The sequence below is a fragment of the Triticum aestivum genome, chromosome 5A (genome assembly GCF_018294505.1).
Source record: "Triticum aestivum cultivar Chinese Spring chromosome 5A, IWGSC CS RefSeq v2.1, whole genome shotgun sequence".
Taxonomy (NCBI): domain Eukaryota; kingdom Viridiplantae; phylum Streptophyta; class Magnoliopsida; order Poales; family Poaceae; genus Triticum; species Triticum aestivum.
The window spans coordinates 522,022,209-522,041,940 of record NC_057806.1 but is presented as its reverse complement, the minus strand read 5'-3'; the positions used below and the strand labels follow the sequence as shown (position 1 = coordinate 522,041,940).

The following is a 19,732-nucleotide window of genomic DNA, read 5'->3' as shown; positions in this document are numbered from 1 at the left end:
CAAGGTCTCCAGCCCTTTCTTGCAGCTTGTTACCCCGGTTCCAGCTCCAGAGGATTTTCTTAGCTTCTTCCATAGAGCTTCCTGGAAAACCTGCATCTTTCCCCCTTGGATATCCTTGAATGGTTTCGTCCAATCCTTTAGGTACCGCAGGACTCGACCGAACACCTGTTTCATGGAGATCCAAGAGCAACAATTAAAAACTAGAGCATTTCTACAATTCCACAGTCCCCACAGGACTGCTGAAGAAATCACATTTAAATGTAGATGTTTCTTCTCACACAACCACCATTTAGCTAAGGACTCAAAATCTGTGATGACCAAGTTAAATATATCCTCAACCTCTTTCCACATTAACCTAGCCACCACACATTCAAAGAACAGATGAAACACCGACTCAATCTCGGTGCAATGGATATATTCAAGAGGTTTTGGCAGCCCCCTCTTTCTCAAGTTATCACAGGTCATGATCTTATTTTGAGAGAACAACCAAAGAAACCCTTGGACCTTAGGAGGCACCTTAATTTTCCAAACTGCAAACAGGAAAATAGGTTGAACTCCTCTAAAGTTAATTATAACATACATATATTTCGTAGAGTAGATCCCTTTTGATTCATATTGCTTCTAGACAATTCGAGGATATTGACCAAATCAAACCACTGAACCCTAAGTTCATCAGAGAACGTTCTCCCAAATGAGCATTTAAGCTCATGTCCATCCCAGATCTCAGGAATGGATTTATTTTTTTCATTTACCAAAAAATAAAGATCCCAGAATTGGGTTGCGAAAGGCGCATTCCCATGCCAAATGTCTTCCTAGAATCTAATCGATCTACCATTGCCAACCGATGATGACCCACAAGTATAGGGGATTAATTGTAGCTCTTTTCGATAAGTAAGAGTGTCGAACCCAACGAGGAGCAAAAGGAAATGACAAGTGGTTTTCAGCATGGTAATCTCTGCAAGTGTTGAAATTGTAAGTAGCAGAGTAGTTTGATAGCAAGGTAATTTGTAACGAGCAAGTAACGGTAGTAGTAACAAAAGTGCAGCAAGGTAGCCCAATCCTTTTGAAGCAAAGAACAGGCCAAAATGGTCTCTTATGATAAGCAAATCATTCTTGAGGGTACATGCGAATTTCATCTAGTCACTTTCATCATGTTGGTTCGATTTGTGTTCGCTACTTTGATAATTTGATATGTGGGTGGACCGATGCTTAGGTGATGTTCTTACTTGAACAAACCTCCTACTTATGATTAACCCTCCCGCAAGCATCCGCAACTACGAGAAAAGTATAAAGAATAAATTCTAACTATAGCATTAAACTTTTGAATCCATTCGGTCCCTTATAGAATAGCGCATAAACTGGGGTTTAAGCTTTTCTCACTCTCGCAACCCATCATCGTACTCCATAATGCATTCCCTTAGGCCCAAATATGATGAAGTGTCATGTAGTCGACGTTCACATGACACCACTAAGGGAATCACGACATACATACTATCAAAATATCGAACACATATCAATTTCACATGATTACTTGCAACATGGTTTCTCCCGTGACCTCAAGAACAAGAGTAACTACTCACAAATGATAAACATACTCATGATCAGAGGAGTATTAAATAGCATAATGGATCTGAACATATAATCTTCCACCAAATAAATCATATAGTAATCAACTACAAGATGTAATCAACACTACTAGTCACCCACAAGCACCAATCTATAGTCCCGGTAACAAGATTGAGCACAAGAGATGAACTAGGGTTTGAGAGGAGATGGTGCTTTTGAAGATGTTGATGGAGATTTCCCTCCCCAAGATGGGAGAGTTGTTGGTGATGATGATGATGATTTCCCCCTCCGAGAGGGAAGTTCCCCCGACGGAATCACTCTGCCGGAGGGCAAAAGTGCTCCTGCCCAAGTTCCGCCTCGAGGCGGCGGCGCTCCGTCCCAAAAGTCCTATCGTTATTTTTTCTAGGTAAAAATGACTTATATACCAAAAGATGGGCACCGGAGGTGGGCCGAGGAGGCCACAACCCACCAGGGCACGCCTGGGGGGGGGGGGGGGGCTGGTGCGCCTAGGTGGGTTGTGCCCACCTGGTGGCCCCCCTCTGGTGTTTTTGGCTCCAATATTTCTTAAATAATCCATGACTCCGTGAAGTTTTAGCTCATTTGGAGTTGTGCATAATAGGTGGCCTGACGTAGCTTTTCCAGGTCCAGATTTTCAGCTACCGGAATTCTCCCTCTTGGTGTGTTCCTTGCAAATTATGAGAGAAAAGGCATTAGAATTACTCCAAAAAGCATTATTATGGATAAAAACATTATAAATAATAAGAAAACATGATGCAAAATGGACGTATCAACCGACCATTTATAGCCCACTCTAACCGCCCGCATGGCCCACTGGACCCCTTTCCAGAATTGAGAGGCATTGTTATCATGACAACAAAGTATATTAGGACTCCTAGTGTTGTACTTGTTGTCTATCACTCTCCTCCAGAGAGTCCCTTCCCCTGCTATGTATCTTTTAACCCATGCTCCAATCAGGCAAATGATCATATCTTGTAAATTAAGAACCCCCATCCCTCCAAACTCCTTCCTCATACAAATGGAAGGCTAGTTTGCTAAATGGATTTTATCATTCCCTTCACTATCACTCCACAGACACCTTGCCATATGTGAGTTGATTAGCTGGATAGCCCATTTAGGAAACTTAATGAAAGACAGAAAGTATAATGGGATACTAGCCAGGTAGGATTTAATCAAGGTAATCTTCCCTAAATAGGAGAGAAGCTTCCCCCTCCAGCCAGCAATCCTAGCTAGTATCTTGTCTATCAGGAATTGCAGATCCTCTCGACTTAGCTTACTATAATGCAATGGTATGCCCAAATACTTAATATGGAAATCACCAGCAACACATTGAAATATATCAATAAAGGCACCATATCTTCCGATCCTATATTAATGGGAGTAAGTGCAGTCTTATGGAAATTGATTCTCATCCCGGAGACTTGCTCAAAGCAGGTGAGGATCCATTTGAGGTTCAAAGTTGCCCTGGGATCCAGCTGAAGGAATAAAGAGTAACGTATCTATAATTTTTTATTGTTCCATGCTATTATATTATCTGTTTTGGATGTTAATGGGCTTTATTTTACACTTGTATATTATTTTTGGGACTAACCTATTAACCCAAGGCCCAATGAAAATTGCGGTTTTTTGCCTATTTCAGTGTTTCGCAGAAAAGGAATATCAAACGGAATCCAAACGTAATGAAACCTTCGGGAGAGTTATTTTTGCAACAAACGTGATCCAGAGGACTTGGAGTGGACGTCAAGAAACAAACGAGGAGTCCACAAGGCAGGGGGGCGCCCTCCCCCCTTGTGGGCCCCTCGTGGCTCAACCGACCTACTTCTTCCTCCTATATATACTCATATACCCTGAAAACATCTAGGAGCACCACGAAACCCTATTTACACCGCCGCAACCTTCTGTACCCAAGAGATCCCATCTTGGGGCCTTTTTCGGAGCTCCGTCGGAGGGGCATTGATCACGGAGGGCCTCTACCTCAACTCCATGGCCCCTCCGATGATGTGTGAGTAGTTTACTTCAGACCTTCGGGTCCATAGTTATTAGCTAGCTGGCTTCTTCTCTCTCTTTGAATCTCAATACAAAGTTCTCCTCGAACTTCTTGGAGATCTATTTGATGTAACTCTTTTTGCGGTGTGTTTGTCGAGATCCGATGAATTGTGGGTTTATGATCAAGTCTATCTATGAACAACATTTTATTCTTCTCTGAAATCTTTTATGTATGATTGGTTATCTTTGCAAGTCTCTTCGAATTATCAGTTTGGTTTGGCCTATTAGATTGATCTTTCTTGCAACGGGAGAAGTGCTTAGCTTTGGGTTCAATCTTGCAGTGCTCGATCCCAGTGACAGAAAGGGAAACGACACGTATTGTATTGTTGTCATCGAGGATAAAAAGATGTGGTTTATATCGTATTGCTTGAGTTTATCCCTCTACATCATGTCATCTCACCTAATGCGTTACTCTGTTCTTATGAACTTAATACTCTAGATGCATGTTGGATAGCGGTCGATGTGTGGAGTAATAGTAGTAGATGCAGGCAGGAGTCGGTCTACTTTTCACGGACGTGATGCCTATATACATGATCATGCCTAGATATTCTCATAATTATTCGCTTTTCTATCAATTGCTCGACAGTAATTTGTTCACCCACCGTAATACTTATGCTATCTTGAGAGAAGCCACTAGTGAAACCTATGGCCCCCGGGTCTATCTTTTATCATATAAGTTTCCAATCTATTTTATTTTGCAATCTTTACTTTTAATCTTTATCATAAAAATACCAAAAATATTATCTTATCATTTCTATCAGATCTCACTCTCGTAAGTGACCGTGAAGGAATTGACAACCCTTTATCGCGTTGGTTGTGAGGTTCTTATTTGTTTGTGTAGGTACGAGGGACTTGCGTGTGGCCTCCTACTGGATTGATACCTTGGTTTTTAAAAACTGAGGGAAATACTTACGCTACTTTGTTGCATCACCCTTTCCTCTTCAAGGGAAAACTAACGCAGTGCTCAAGAGGTAGCAGCATACTACAGACACATCACCCCTCCCTCGACCATATCAGGACACAAACCTTTTACTAGCCCAGCTCAACTACCTTTAACCAACATCCTGGAAAAGACATCAACTACCAGGTTAAACAGGAGAGGGGAAAACGGATCTCCTTGCCTCAGCCCCTTCCCTGTGATGAAGAAATCACTCTCCATCCCATTCAGCTTGACTCCTACAGAGCCATTCTCAGTTAGACTCTTAACCCAGTTTTAAAACCTCATAGACAAAATCTAAGTTGACCTTGTCGTATGCTTTTTCATAATCTAGTTTAAGAACCAGGCCCTATTTCCCTGAGGAACGGACTTCATGTATAATCTCATGAGGAGTAACTACACTTTCAAGAATAAATCTCCCTCTAATAAAGGCAGATTGGCACCCATAAACCAATCCCCCAATGTCTGTTAGTGAGTACCTTAGAAAAAATCTTAAAACTACAATTCAGGAGGCTGATGGGCCTAAATTTGTTCATGGTCTTGGCCTCATCTTCCTTTGGAATTAGTGTGATCATAGGAAAATTAAGTCTAAAAATACCTAGATCACCCTCAAACCAAGTATCAAAGAGCCTAATTAAATCATATTTAGTTATCTCCCGGTACTCCTGGAAGAACATGAAAGGCAGCCCATCTGGGCATGGTGCTCCATCAGAGTAAGAGCCAAATACTGCCTCTCTAATTTCTTTCTCAGAAAATTTAGCTTCTAGACTACTCTTTTCAGACTAGTCACTTTCTCACCTTCCTAAAAAAAATCATCTCTCAGGTTAATGTCTGGTCTGGGTTCCCATTCAAAAAGTTTTACTCTACTGCAATTTTTTGCATCCCAGCAGGGTCAGAGGTGGGGTCTTCAGCCCCGTCTAACACATGAATAGTCTTTTTCCTCCTTGTCTGGTTTGCCACAACATTGAAGTATGTTGTGTTCCTATCACCTTCTACAATATCTCTTTCTCTAGATTTTTGTCTAGCTTTAATCTCCTCAACTTGCCAAATATTGGCCAGTTCCCTAAAAATGTCAGCCATTCTATTTCTATCCTCCTCTGTCATATTGCCACTTCGGTGTGTTGTGATTTGTGCAACTTGATGCTTTGTTATTTGCAATATCATCTTCCTCGCCAAATATTTAAACGGTCATTACCACCACGGGCGCGGCGTGCGCCGCGCTTTCCGGCGCTAGAGTTCCCGGAGAAACGTCGAGCACGCGGGGGTTGGGACAGCGACAACAAAAGCGACGCTACAACCTCGCTCGCGCTCCCTTCCGGCGGCAGCAGCGCAGCTACGTCCAAAGCCAGCGTGCTCCGCGCTCGCGCTGCCGATCGTGCCCGTGGGTGCTGCTTGAAGAGACCGATTCACGTGCATCCATGGTCCTGTGTCCTGTGGCGGCCGCCATGGTTGTTCACTTGTCCCGGCCCTGGTGGCGGCGACAAATGGCATCTTCTTCCAGACCAGCGACAGCAAGCCAAGCCAGGGCAGGGTTGCCTTGCCGACTTGGAGCGTTCTGGAGCTTCAGGCCCATCCTCCCGAGCGCTTCTTCCAGCAGCAAATATTCCCGTCCTGCCGCAAGATGCCGAGAATGGCAGCCGGCATGCAGGCCTGTGCGTTATCGGACCGGCCGGCCACCCACTGAAAGCAACTCAAGTTACTGAGCCCCAGCGCGACCGACCGATCGTCCTCGTCCCGTAACACGGACTGGATACCCGGATCGAGCGCGATCGATCAGGGTGTCGGGTACCGGGTCGATCGGGGCGCGTACGTAGCCACTGAAACTCGGGTAAAAATCCAACCTCACTCGCTCAGGTTCACACGCGCCACTGGCGTGTCCGCATTCGCCGTGTCACGTTTCTCCCTCTCCCGTCGCCGGAGTCCCCCGTCCGTTACAGCCCGCGGCGTTGGCAGTATATGTAGGAGTAGGACGGGACAGTGGACACCGGGGAGGGAGAGAAAGACGGCATGGGGGGAGGTCCGTCGATGTCGCTGCTGTGCTACTACTGCCTGGTGTTCGCCGCCGGCCTGGTGTCGGCGTCGGCGGCGACTGGAACGAGCGTGCCGCCGCCGCTGCCGATGCTGCCCATCCCGACGGCGGCGCAGCTGGCGTGGCAGCGGCGCGAGGTCATCATGTTCTTCCACTTCGGGATGAACACCTTCACGGACGTGGAGCGGGGCACGGGGGCCGAGGACCCGGCCCTCTTCGCCCCGGCCGCGCTCAACGCCAACCAGTGGATGGACGCGGCGGCGGCCGCCGGCGCCTCGCTCGCCATCCTCGTCGCCAAGCACCACGACGGCTTCTGCCTCTGGCCGTCCGCCTACACCGCCCACTCCGTGCGCGCCAGCCCCTGGCACGCCGGCAACGGCGACGTCGTCGGTGAGTTCACGGCCGCGGCCCGCGCACGGGGCGTCGACGCCGGCCTCTACCTCTCGCCGTGGGACCTCCACGACCGCCGCTACGGCCAAGAGGTCGCGTACAACGAGTACTACATGGCCCAGCTCCACGAGCTCCTCACCCGGTCAGTGCCTGAACGCGCTTGCACGTGCATCCACACATCGTCGGCCCGGCCGGCCATTGCTGACATATCATTGTTGCATGTGTAGGTACGGGAAGGTGTGGGAGATCTGGTTCGACGGCAACAAGGGGACGAACGCGACCAAGATGACGTACCATTTCCAGGAGTGGTTCGACACCGTGAGGCAGCTGCAGGGCTCCATCAACATCTTCTCCGACGCCGGCCCCGACATCCGGTGGGTCGGCGACGAGAACGGCTTCGCCGGCACCACCTGCTGGTCCGCCGTCAACCGATCCTCCATAACCATCGGCAGCGCCGGCATCGAGAAGTACGTAGCGCACACACATACATACAACGTGATACCACCACCAAAAGAATTGCTCTCTTCTGTTGTTGACTGACAGCGGATTGTCAGGTACCTGAACGAGGGCGATCCGCGGGGCACGGAGTGGGTGCCGCCGGAGTGCGACGTGTCGATCCGGCCGGGCTGGTTCTGGCACCGGAACGAGACGGCCAAGCCGCTGAGCCAGCTGCTCAACATCTACTACAACTCGGTGGGCCGCAACTGCGTGCTGCTGCTGAACGCGCCGCCCAACGCCACGGGCCTCATCGACGGCGCCGACATGGCCAGGCTGCGCGAGTTCGGCGCCGCCGTGAGGCGCATCTTCGGCACGGACCTGGCCGAGGGCAGCAGGGCGCGGGCCAGCAGCGAGCGCGGCGGCGGATTCGAGGCGGGGAAGGTGCTGGACGGGCGCGAGGAGACGTACTGGGCGCCGACGGCGGAGGACGGGTGGCGGAACGGGTACTGGATCGAGCTGCGGCGGCCGGCGGGGGCGCGGGCGTTCAACGTGGTGCGGGTGCAGGAGCACGTGGCGCTGGGGCAGCGGGTGGAGCGGCACGAGGTGTACGTGGACGGCGTGGCCGTGGCCCGCGGCACCACGGTGGGCCACAAGCGGCTGCACCGGCTGGCCTGCCCCGTCGCCGGGCGGACGGTGAGGATATGGTTCGCGGCGCGGCGCGGGCCGCCGCTGGTGTCGGCGGTGGGCCTCCACCTCGACCCCTACGCAACCGACGTCATGTGACGGGCCGTCCCGCGCGTGCGCCAAATAATTTGTTGTTGCGTCATGTGTCAGTTCGGCGAACCATCGATACGATATAGTGACACAAAGCAACTTTTTTCTTGGAAGCACCTAGGTCAGGTACCTCAAAAGGACAATTCGTGTCGGTGACTTCTATTGCCGCCACCTGTTCATATTCTTCCTCCTCCCCGCACAGTTCCTCCTTCCTCGCGGCCTACCCAGCCCTAACCATCTACCGTACCACGCTTCCCTCGATCTTCGCCCATCACCGTGCTAACCACCACCACAACCATCCCTCTAAGCCCTGTAGCGATGAAAAACTCGGCGACCAGCTTTCCCCCGTTCCCCCGTGCCGCTCTCGCGAGCGGCCCGGGAGGAACCCTAAATCGCGCCGCCGCCAGCCCTCCCGCCCCGCCTCCCCACTCCCTCGCCGCCGCCAAGGGACGCCGCCGGGCTAAGCCCGGGCGGGTCGGCGGCGGCGGGGATTCTCCCCTCCTCTCCAGGCACTAGGCGGCGCGGGACGCCAGATCTGGCGCGGAGGCCCTCACGCCGGCGTGGTTCGCGTGCCGGCGGCGGGCGGGGGTGGCTCTGGCGAGGCTCGACGCGTGCGTGGCTCCCGTCTGGGCGGAGTGGCGCGGCCTTGCTCCGGGTGGCACGGGGCGTGTCGGCGGCGTTTGGGTTCGGCGATGCCCCGCTCCGGGCGGCGTGGCGCGGCCCTGCTCGGCTTGGTGCGGCCTTGTCCGGCCTGTGGCGCCGTGGTGGCTCCCTTGGCGGCGTGGGTCGGCTGGCTGGCAGCCCTCCTTTGCGCGGATCCGTGGCTCTCGGGCCAGATCTTGCGCGTCGGATGGCTCCTGATCGGGTGCTGCGGGAGGCTGGTTCACGGCGGGATGCTCGACGGTAGTCCCCTGGATCTACACGAGGGGTGCAGCGGGTGAGTGGATGTGGGTGGTGCACTGATTTCGTCGGAGGCGGCAGCGCATGCGCAGCCATGGAGGCGGCGGCGCTGCGAGGCTCGGCTAGGCAGGGTCTGGCGAGCAGCGGGCGCCCGACCACCTACGTGTGAGGTGCCGGCGGTGATGCCTCTGTGAAGTTGGCGCCGAAGTGTGGCTGGTGGTGCGTGTCAGGTCCATTTGTGTGGCAGTCCCTAGGTGTGGGTGAAGGCCATCGCGACGGATCTGGTCCCCACATCGATTGGTGGTTGCTGCGGTTCCTAGTGTGCTGAAGGTGGTGGCTTGAGGCGTGCTTCCTCGGCAGTGATGTGTGGCTCCGACTGCAAGTGGCTGCAGTGTTGGCGGTGTGAGGCATCTTTCGGGGCTGGCCGGGAGCTTGGTGGCGTGGAAATGTGCAATGCTACGGATGAAAATTCTGTTCGGTCTTGGTCGGACCGGCGTCGATGGCACCCGTGGGTGTCATTCCCCTTCCTAGAGGCGTCGCCGAGTGTAGCGCCATTGTTCACGGTGCCTTGTATCGGCAACCATCTCCGGGGCGAAAGCCTTGATTCGTAGGATCGGCACGATGGCGGCGTCTTTCTGACGTTGTTTCTCTGTTGGGAGCTTCGTGCTTGGAGATAAGAGGCCCTATGTTGCGCTCCTCCGGCGTGCACCGCTACCCAAATCGTTCTTCTCTGGCGCTATGTACGGTCGTCGCTGGCTCTTCCTGGGAAGCTGGAGTTGCTGTTCTTCGATGATCACCGGCGTCGGTCAAGACGCGGCGAGGATATCGGTTTTGGGTAGGCTCTGTTTGTCGTAGTGTGTGTCGTGTGTGGTTTCCTTACTTGTGTCGGGTGTGGAGTTGTGCTACGCTCGCTGTTCGCAGCGAGAGGTAGATGTGGTTGTATGGCTGTATTTCTCTCCTTCTATAAAGCTAAGGTACGCAATTTGCGTACCCTCGAAAAAGAAAAACTCGGCGACCCCCTCCTTTTGTTGTTGGCTCCCACTTATACACGGTTCGGCATTGCAGAGAAAAGTAACCGATACGATGATGACACAGAGCCACATCCTTCTCATTCCTTCGGTTAAATATGATCAAAATTCACAACTTCAAACATTCTTTTCTGGAAGCACGTACCTGAAAAAGATCATTCGTGCCTGTCACTTCTATTCTGGCCATCGGATCAAGATCCAACGGTCAGAATCGCACCGCTACCCGTTCATTTTCTTTCTCCCATATCTACTTCCTCCTCTGCCACAACGGTTCCTCCTTCCTCGCCACATACCCAGCCCTAACCACCTGCCTTCGTCCTCGTGGCCGACTGCTATAGCCTCCTTGTCGCCTCGCCCTTCATCAACCGCCGCCCTCTCTAAGCCCTCTCTAAGCCTCATCCCAGTGAACAACTCCGACAACCATGCCGTTAGGTTTCGAACTTGCTTAGCGAAACCGTTTTTTATATGGATCCAAACAATTGATTATGTTGAATCACGTTACATGATTGTTACTATGAGCAACTACTTCCTTGTTCCTAAATATAAGTATTTTTAGAAATTGCAATAAGAGACTACATACGAAGCAAAATGAGTGAATTTACACTAGTGTCAAAAAGCGTCTTACACATTATAAGACCGAGGGAGTATGTCATTTGCTCCATCTGAATATCAGGACTTCAGGAGACAGAGTAGCAACCAAAAAATAGATTTGCAAGAGCTGATTACTAAATCTGTTTGTCTCAAAACAACACACATAGCTTCATTCGTTCATAACAGTGGTTGAGTATCAGTATCAGATCAATATTTTACACTCTTCCGTTGGCAAACTTGATCGTCATAATCTGGGGGGACAGAACACTTAACAAATACGTAAAAACAAAAAACCCGATACACGGCGCAGTCAAAACTTTGACGATTCCCTGTGCCTTCTTTCATCTCTCAAACTCCCGTCAAAAATAGATTATACTGTTTTTAGGTCTTCACCTCCTGTTAAACCTGCCACCGCCGCCTCCCCTGCCTCTTCCGCCACCACCGAATCGTCCACCTCCGCCACCACCGAACCTCCTTCCACCGCCTCCACGGCCGCCAAACCTCGACCCGCCGAAGTTACCCTTTGACTGCTCCCTCTCTTGCAAGGCTGGCAGTTGCTTCACTTCATCAATTGTCACCCCGGCCACGTTCTCCGCGCCTGCAGGGAATCATCAAGAGTTTTTTAGCAGGCGAGGTTGTAATACCCAATGCACAAAGAGGTGAAATGCATTGAAATGTAAATTCAGTCAAATATAAATCACAGTTGTACAAGTGAAACAGTACAGAAAGCGTATATACCTTGAATGTAGTCTTGAACCTCTGCTGAAGGAACATCAAATACAGCACTTGTCCCATCAGTGGTCAGGGTTATACCATGTAAACTTGAGAGTCTATCTTCTGGCATGAACCTTTTCAATGTACTAATAACAAACCTGCACACAAGATACATTTTCGAATCAATCCAACATCCAACAAGATACAAGACACTAAACCAGCACGCGCAGCTGTTACTCACGATGGTGTGTACAACGGTCGGCCAGTTTGAAGGTGTAGTGTAGTATGGTTCTCCATAGATGAAAGCAAAGATCTCTTCTTTATGTCAGTGTAGCCCTAAGAGAAGTACATTCTGTTAATTACCCCATTAACAGCCAGTATGATCAGAACAAATATAGAACTACAAACAGACTTACTACTGCCTTTGCAAGTGCTTTGGCTAGTAGATCCACTGCAGACATGCTGGAGTTGCTTAGCAGCTCCTCTGCTTGTTGCCGGAAAACAGGAATAACACTGCAATGTATCCACCCACATAGTTAATGGCACAATTCAATGTAACACGGAATCTGTTTAGTCCCAGATATTATAATTAGTTATGATACATTACCTGTCAGACACACTTGCAATGGCCTCTGCTGCTTCATTGCCAGCAGATTGTGCCACGTCAGTAGGCTGCGGTGCAGATATATGTTCAAACTTCACCCCAGATTCCCTCTCTATTCTGGTCACACCGAATTTATATCTGGGCTCAAAAAGCATGACTGCAATGCCAGTATTGCCAGCCCTCCCTGTCCGACCTGACCGATGTATGTAGGCTTCAACATCGCGTGGAGGTTCACACTAGAGATTTGGAATATGATCAGTGAGGGAGCTAATTATCAGATAAGTTAATCAACTACAGTTATTGGCATACCTGAATGATAAGCTGCACATCATTAATGTCAAGGCCTCTTGCTGCCACATTTGTAGCAACTAAAACGAGGAACTTCCCACTCCTAAATCCAGCAATGACGACCTGCATAACCATCCGGTAATCAGTACACTTCAATTGATGTGTTTGGCAGTTATAATCATATTACAAATGGATGAACAAGCAAACTACTAGAATCAGGACTCTGAAATACTATAATATCCAAGTCAACTAGCATATATAACATAAATGATATATTCTCATAGAGCTCAATATAAATGTATTGGTTACAAAAATAATTGCAGAGAGAACAGCACGTTCACTTCAATCACATTGGGCACAAGCATGGTCAAAACAGAATCACTTACCTCACGTTGAGCTTGTGCGATATCTCCATGCAGGGCACGGGATCCAGGAATCAAACTAGAGAGCTCAGATGCAGATTCTTTTGTCTCGGTGAAAATAATGGTCCGCCCTCCACTGAAAGCAAATATTAAATATACAGTAAGAACTTGTGAGAATTGCATTAGTCTATCTGCCAACAGGATGATCATTTGGTAGAAATACATACTGGCTGTAGCATTTTATGATGTCTGGAATAATCTGTGACCTTGCAGCCTTGTTGCAAGGAAGAGCAAGATGCTTAACAGACGCACTAGCTTTCATTTTCTCGTTGCCAACAAGATCAACTGTCTTCCTGTCAGCTTTCAGAAAGCTCATTGAGAGCTACAATCATTCCACAATATAGTCAGTTCACATGCTTGTCAAAAAGAAGATTATCAATAGAAGAAACATATCTGGCCAAAGTGGTTCATACCTTTTTTACCCACTCCGGTAGAGTAGCACTGAAAAGAAGTGTCTGTACTTTTGTAACATCTTCAACCTTGCCTGTTTAAAACAGTAAAGGAATTTGGGTTAAGTTGGGCAAGTAAGTTGCATGCAAAGTCATGTATTCACTTGTGTAACACCATACAGACAACTTTGTAGAATGAACATCTAGTATAACAAGGATGTAGACATACCAAGAATAAGCTCGACATCGTCCTTAAACCCCATGTTAAGCATTTCATCAGCCTCATCAAGGACACGGAATTTCAAGCACCTCAAGTTTAGTTTTTGCTTTTCAATAAGATCCTGGGCAAGAAAGTGATGCAGCGAGTATTAGAACAAAATTAAGAGAGCTATAGAGCAAATGAACCAGGATAAACAGAGGGGGGAAATACCTTGACACGGCCAGGAGTCCCAACAACAATGTCGACCCCCTGTCTCAGTGCATTCTCTTGAGGACGGTAGGGGGAACCTCCATAAGCACAGCATGTAGAAAGCCCAAACGTTCCACCATAAAACTCGAAGTCTGCATGCACCTGAAATTTGTTGGGAATGTCAGATCACAGAGGATTTAGAGGAACGATCCATCTTTCTTGAGAATCAGACGGTAATTCATACCTGATTGGCCAGCTCTCTGGTTGGTAGCAGAACCAAAACACTTGGAGGCCTTCCGTAATCAGTCCTTCTCGTTGCCTTGTGTGGCCCATTAACCAATGATTCCAATATGGGTAGAACAAAAGCCAGCGTTTTGCCCTACAATTAAAATGAACAAAATGTTTTCAGTTGACATCACACAATCACAAACACAAACTGATCTTCATGCCTAGGCCCCCAAAATGGTTGTTTTTATGGTCAGGACACCAAGAACGATAACTACAAGCGATGTTGCACAGACCTTATGGCCTGTTAAATATTAACACTTTCCTATTAACTGTATAACTACATAAAAATGTCCCATGTGAACAAAGGGCGTGCAATTCCGAGACAGGAACAACCCTTCTCTTATAATCCATGGAATTCTGACAATGATCATGGTAATAAATTAAAGATTTATTCTCTTAAAAATTATGGGATTGATCGTGTCAAATTCGCGAAGCACGCTTGTCACTAAATCTAAACACAGGTGAAACTACAACCCAGCTAACCAGTTCCTATTACATGACAAATCAACCAATCAAATGAGACAGAGAAGCGGTGAACAGTCACCTGTCCGGTGCGCGCGCGGCCGACGAGGTCGTTGCCATCGAGGACGAGGGCGAAGGTGGTGGCCTGGATGGGGAAGAGCGCGTTGATGCCCTTGGACTTGAGCTTGTCCTTGAGCTTGTCGGAAATCCGGAAGTTGGCGAGCGCGTTGGGGTCGGCGGGCTCCTCCTCCTCGCCGCTGGCGGTGAGCTCCCCGTCGTCGTTGGCCGGCTCCTCGGCCGGCTCGGCCTTGGCCTTTTTGTCCTTCTTCTCCTTCTTAGCCTTCTTGGCGGAGGGCGCCCGGTCCGAGTCGGAGCTGGTGCTGCTCCGGCCCTCCTCGTCGGAGGAGGCCGGCTCCTTGGTCTTCCGCTTCTTGTCCTTCTTCTCCTTCTTCTCCTTCTTGCCGGAGGAGGCGGCGGCTGCCTCGGCCGCGGCCGCGGCCTCGGCCTTGAGCTGCTTGCGCTTGGCCTTCTTGGAGGCGGAGTCGTCGACGGCCATGGGCTCGGGGATGGCGGCGATGGAAGGCATCGACGGGGCGGGGGCGGCGGCGGCGGGGGTGGGGAGGGTGGGAGGCTGGCAAGGGATGCGCAGCCGGGAAAAGAGGGGGAAGAGAGGTCCGGGCTCGAGAGGTTTATGTAGTTACGACGCTGGGGATGAAACCCTAGGCTGTGCGTCGCTGACTGGTGGGGCCACAGGTTGTGTGCCGGAGGTGCTGACAGGTGGAGCACCACCGGCCAAGCGGTGGAGATATTTTGCGGCAAGCGTGGCCGTTGCGTTTCGTGATTCGTCCACCGTGGAATGCGTGGGACCTGTCTCGTGCTTAGAGCGGTTCCTGGGCCAGGCTTTATTACACAGAGGTTTGGCTTAGCCCAGGCCCGATCGGCCCCATTGCCGAGTAGGCCATGAACCCCCTTCTGTAAGTGTCATCTTTTTTTGCAGAGCTCCTACTACCGTGGGCTGGCCCATCAACTGCTACATTCGTCCAGTCAATGATTGACCAGTCGACCGCATGTTCATGGAGTTGAAAAAAACTCACAAATTTGAAAAATGTTTCCAAATTTCACGTATTTTAAAAATGTTCATGTATTTTTAAAAATGTTCTCAAAATTGAAAAAAAATCATGACTTTGAAGTTCATAGATTTGATAAAGTTCACAGAATTTTAAAAAAACATGAATTTATAAATTGTTTGTCAAATTGAACAAAGTTTGTGAATTTGGAAAATGCTTGCGATTTAAGAAGAGAAAAGGAAAAGGGGAAACAAAGAAAAGAAACAAAAGATCATCTGGAAGCTTCCTAAAGCCGTTCAAAAGGAAAGCAAGATGGGCCGGCCCACCTAACGCACTGATCCCATGCGGCATGCGCACTCGCCAGCAACTGGCACTCGCTAACAGAAACAGTAGTATCCAACGCGTTAACCGCCGAATAGGAAACGCGTCTTTTTCTCCTCTGATAGCATCAAAAGACATCGGTGGCGGCAAGTATAGAATCGAGTTTGGTTTCATCAGTGACTATTTACGTGTTTCCAATCTTCTTGCTTTCTTTTTCGGTAAACCGGTCCTATTCCCCGACAACATGACAACAAAGCACTTGGTTTTTTCTCTTTGTGAAACAATGAAGCAACGGTTGAATAGGCTATATTTAAGGGTGTGCCTCCGAACACGTTCAACCATTATATGTCCTCAATGTATTGGGATTGGCGGTTCATGCGTCTTTTCAAAACCTACAAGGTTAATCTAGATTGTGCAAGTTCAACTGTTTGTAGTTTTTTCTCGTGGTAAGCTCACAAAGTGAGGACGAAAAATTGTTCAATAATGGCTTGAGGAGTCAAGACGTAAAAAGACGGCTTCACCTTTTTGTTTCCTGTAGTAGACTCCCATAACACTGGATATCTCTTTTTTGGGCTACTAAAATTCGAGCACATGAAGTGGTTACTTTTGACAATCTTCGCATGCTATATGGACTTATGGAGTACATCCGTGGACAATCAGCAATATGAACCACCGACTGTCCCGTTATTTGCCATGCACACATCCTTTGGTGGCTGGTGAGCGTTATGCTCACATCTCCTGGTCCAATGAAGAAGAAATCAAATGACAAAACTAACAACTTTCGACTATTTGTGCACAAACATTTCGATACTTTGAAGACGACCTTTCAAAAAGAGGAGTTTTGACAAATGTGGTTGACCTTTGGAGAGATTCAGGGGGAGCACCCGAACACCCAAGACATCTTTGAGATATTTTTTGAGGGTGAACATCTGAAAATTCAAAATCCACCAAACATCCAATAAACACACGACTATCTTCCATAAACTGAAACAAATTTCTAGCTCAGATGAGTTTGGCTTTCATTTTTGTTGGTACAAAGTAATAAAAGACAAATATCATGCCTGGTCCATCACCTCGTCTGCGGTGTCCAGCGATGACTAACGTCGGACCATTGAAAAGGCATTTTCAAGAGTGCAAAGTAACTTTGGTCTCCGGTCACCTGTAATCGGCGCTGGGGACGATGCTAGTAGTACACTAGTACGTAGCAGTAGCACATCGCTCTGCATGGTGGTTGTGATTCAACTCCAGCGGCCAGCGCAGCGAGTCAGCTCCAGCCACTCGATCAGCGCGCACGATTGGCTTCGAAAGGGTCGAGATGCAGGCCCACCGCCGACACTAGCGGAGGCCCACGGCGCGCGGCGAACCATATCTTGACCGTCCGGCCAACGACGGGTCCGACCAGCCGGTGCAGCCGCTTGCTCCCCACCGTCGTGCCGCGGGCCACGGCCAGGCCGTCCACGTACACCTCGTGCCGCTCCACCCGCTGCCCCAGCGCCACGTGCTCCTGTATCCTCACCACGTTGAACGCGCGCGCTCGCGCTCTCGCCGGCCGCCGCAGCTCGACCCAGTACTCGTCCTCCGCCGTCGGCGCCCAGTACGTGTCGTCCCGGCCGTCCAGCACATTGCCCGCCGCGAATCCGCTGCCGCGCTCGCTGCTGGCCCTCGCCGTGCTGCCATCGGCGAGGTCCGTGCCGAAGATGCGCGTCACGGCGGCACGGAACTCGCGGAGCCTGGCGATGTCGGCGTCCTCCACCAGGCCCGTGGTGTTGGGCGGCGCGTTCAACAGCAGCACGCAGTTCCGGCCCACCGAGGTGTAGTATATATCGAGCAGCTGGCTCAGCGTCTTGGCCGTCTCGTTCTTGTGCCAGAACCAGCCAGGACGGATCGTCACGTCGCACTCCGGCGGCACCCACTCCGTCCCCCACGGGTCGCCGTTGTTCAGATAGCTGCACACACATAATCCATCAGGGTTCAGTAGTCCAAAATAGTAGGCCTAATTGGACTACCCAACTTCATGCTCTAACAGTTAGTAGTATCTCGTACTGTACAATATCTCGAGAATCCTTTCGCAACTCGATCTATCAAAATCCAGTTAGCTCTTACTCCTATAATTTTTGAACTAATTAAAATATGGTTTGAAATCAGGTTGACTCTGACACGAAATTTCACGATTACAAGTATTTCGATACCCATCGAATTTCCAGAAATTTTGCTGAAATCTTGGACCCAATCAAGCCATTAATTACAATACACAATGTGGTTTTGTATATTTTGAAATTCTGTAGGCACTATTTAATTCTTTACTGACCATCAAATCAATATCCATCAATTCATCTTCCTCCTTAAGCCCGCCTAGCCTTGTTCATCTTCTTCCTTCACGTAGCTGCCCGCGGCCGGCGGCCTTGCCGCCCCGCCCTCCCTTCGATGTCCCACTCCCACCACCTCCATGCTAGTCGCTGCCCGGCCATCCTTAAGGCCCGTCTCGATGAACGACTCGACGACCCATGCACCCTCCGACCCCATGTTAAGTTTCTTACTCGCTCCAGCGGCTCTCGCTAGTACACGACTCGGTCTCGCCGTGCCCGACGCTCGTCGCTGGTGCTCCTCACACCATTCTCGCTATAATAAAAAGTGACTGGCGCTAGATTTTTTTTGCAGGCACCTAATATTTAGCAAACCGCATTTTTTGTTTAAAAAACCCGAATGTATGCTGTTACGATATGGTAACTTAGGCACAACTTAATATAGGTTTAAACGAGTCTAATCTGCGTCTACTGGTTAAAAATCCGAGCCATAATTTAGGAGAGAAATAGAGGATTATTTGTTTCCTGTCTAGCTTGGCCTTGCAGCGTGCATGCGTGATAGTATATCATGCTACTATGTACTTCTCGATGCCGGTCGCCCCGATCGTTATCATGGAGCGGTTGACGGTCGACCAGCACGTGGTTCCGACGAACCCGTCCTCGTTGCCGACCCACCGGACGTCGGGGCCGGCGTCGGAGAAGATGATGCTAGAGCTCTGCAACTGCCTCACGATCTGAAACCACTCATGAAAGTGGTACGTCATGTTCGTCGCGTTCTTGTCCTTGTGGCCGTCGAACCAGATCTCCGACAAGCTCCCGTACCTACTCAATACGACGTGAGTACTGGTTGAGATTGAGAAAACCTGTCGGATGGAATGCGACCTGTGCTGTGCACGTACGCGCTCAGGGCACTGACCCGGTGAGGAGCTCGTGGAGCTGCGCCAAGTAGTACTCATTGTAGGCGACCTCGCGGCCGTATCGCTGATCATGGAGGTCCCACGGCGAGAGGTAGAGGCCGGCGTCGACGCCCCGTGCGCGCGCCGCGGCGGCGAACTCGCGCACCACGTCGCCGGCGCCGCTGCGCCAGCCGCTGGCGCGCACGGAGTGGGCCGTGTAGGCGGACGGCCAGAGGCAGAAGCCGTCGTGGTGCTTGGCTACCAGGATGGCGAGCGACGCGCCTGCCGCGGCCGCCGCGTCCATCCACTGGCTGGCGTTGAGCGCGGCGGGGCCGAACAGGGCCGGGTCCTCCTCCCCTGTGCCCAGCTCGGAGTTCGTGAACGTGTTCATCCCGAAGTGGAAGAACATGATCACCTCCCGCCGCTGCCACGCGAGCTGCGCCGCCGTCGGGATCGGCAGCACCGGCAGTGGCGGCGTCGCGCGTGCCGCCACTGCAACAGGCGGAGAAACCAAGCCGGTGAGGACCATGGCGGCCGCTAGACGCAGCAGCGAAGCTCCTCCCATGTCCCCGATCCCTTCGTTGCTCGTCGAGTGCAGGTGAGATATATATACTGGCCACGCCTGGGATCAGGTCAGGTGCAGCTAAGCTATAGCTAAGAACACTGCACCCGGCCCTTAAACCCGATTCGCCCGGGCGGCCGCCCGGTCGCTGTTCGGTTACGGTTTTTTTAACAGTTTTGCTAAACCATATCTAATGTGCCATAAGTATTGCACATCTAAGTCATATGTCATTGATCGTACATTGAGATTCGTGTGATTTTTTTTTTCTTTTCTCTTTATGATTGATTCAC

The 19,732-nt window shown here is 50.3% G+C and overlaps 3 protein-coding genes across 3 annotated transcripts; 1 reads left to right on the top strand and 2 right to left on the bottom strand.

Annotated features, from left to right (window-relative positions):
• Nucleotides 1-6,159: 6,159 nt before the first annotated feature.
• On the top strand, nt 6,160-8,311 carry LOC123104458 (putative alpha-L-fucosidase 1). The gene is made up of 3 exons (XM_044526309.1): nt 6,160-7,128; nt 7,214-7,453; nt 7,541-8,311. Exons 1-3 carry the CDS (start codon nt 6,575-6,577, stop codon nt 8,205-8,207), a joined length of 1,461 nt encoding a protein of 486 aa, XP_044382244.1. The 5' UTR covers nt 6,160-6,574; the 3' UTR covers nt 8,208-8,311.
• A 2,519-nt stretch (nt 8,312-10,830) lies between these two features.
• Nucleotides 10,831-14,948, bottom strand: LOC123104455 (DEAD-box ATP-dependent RNA helicase 7). The gene is made up of 13 exons (XM_044526307.1): nt 14,376-14,948; nt 13,788-13,922; nt 13,565-13,705; nt 13,364-13,475; nt 13,159-13,229; nt 12,913-13,067; nt 12,710-12,821; nt 12,345-12,446; nt 12,039-12,271; nt 11,848-11,944; nt 11,673-11,767; nt 11,456-11,589; nt 10,831-11,315 (listed from the first exon to the last, which is right to left on the bottom strand). The coding sequence occupies exons 1-13, from the start codon at nt 14,877-14,879 to the stop codon at nt 11,107-11,109; spliced, it is 2,100 nt and encodes a 699-aa protein (XP_044382242.1). The 5' UTR covers nt 14,880-14,948; the 3' UTR covers nt 10,831-11,106.
• A 1,687-nt stretch (nt 14,949-16,635) lies between these two features.
• Nucleotides 16,636-19,445, bottom strand: LOC123104456 (putative alpha-L-fucosidase 1). The gene is made up of 3 exons (XM_044526308.1): nt 18,901-19,445; nt 18,567-18,806; nt 16,636-17,627 (listed from the first exon to the last, which is right to left on the bottom strand). The coding sequence occupies exons 1-3, from the start codon at nt 19,443-19,445 to the stop codon at nt 16,964-16,966; spliced, it is 1,449 nt and encodes a 482-aa protein (XP_044382243.1). The 3' UTR covers nt 16,636-16,963.
• Nucleotides 19,446-19,732: the final 287 nt, after the last annotated feature.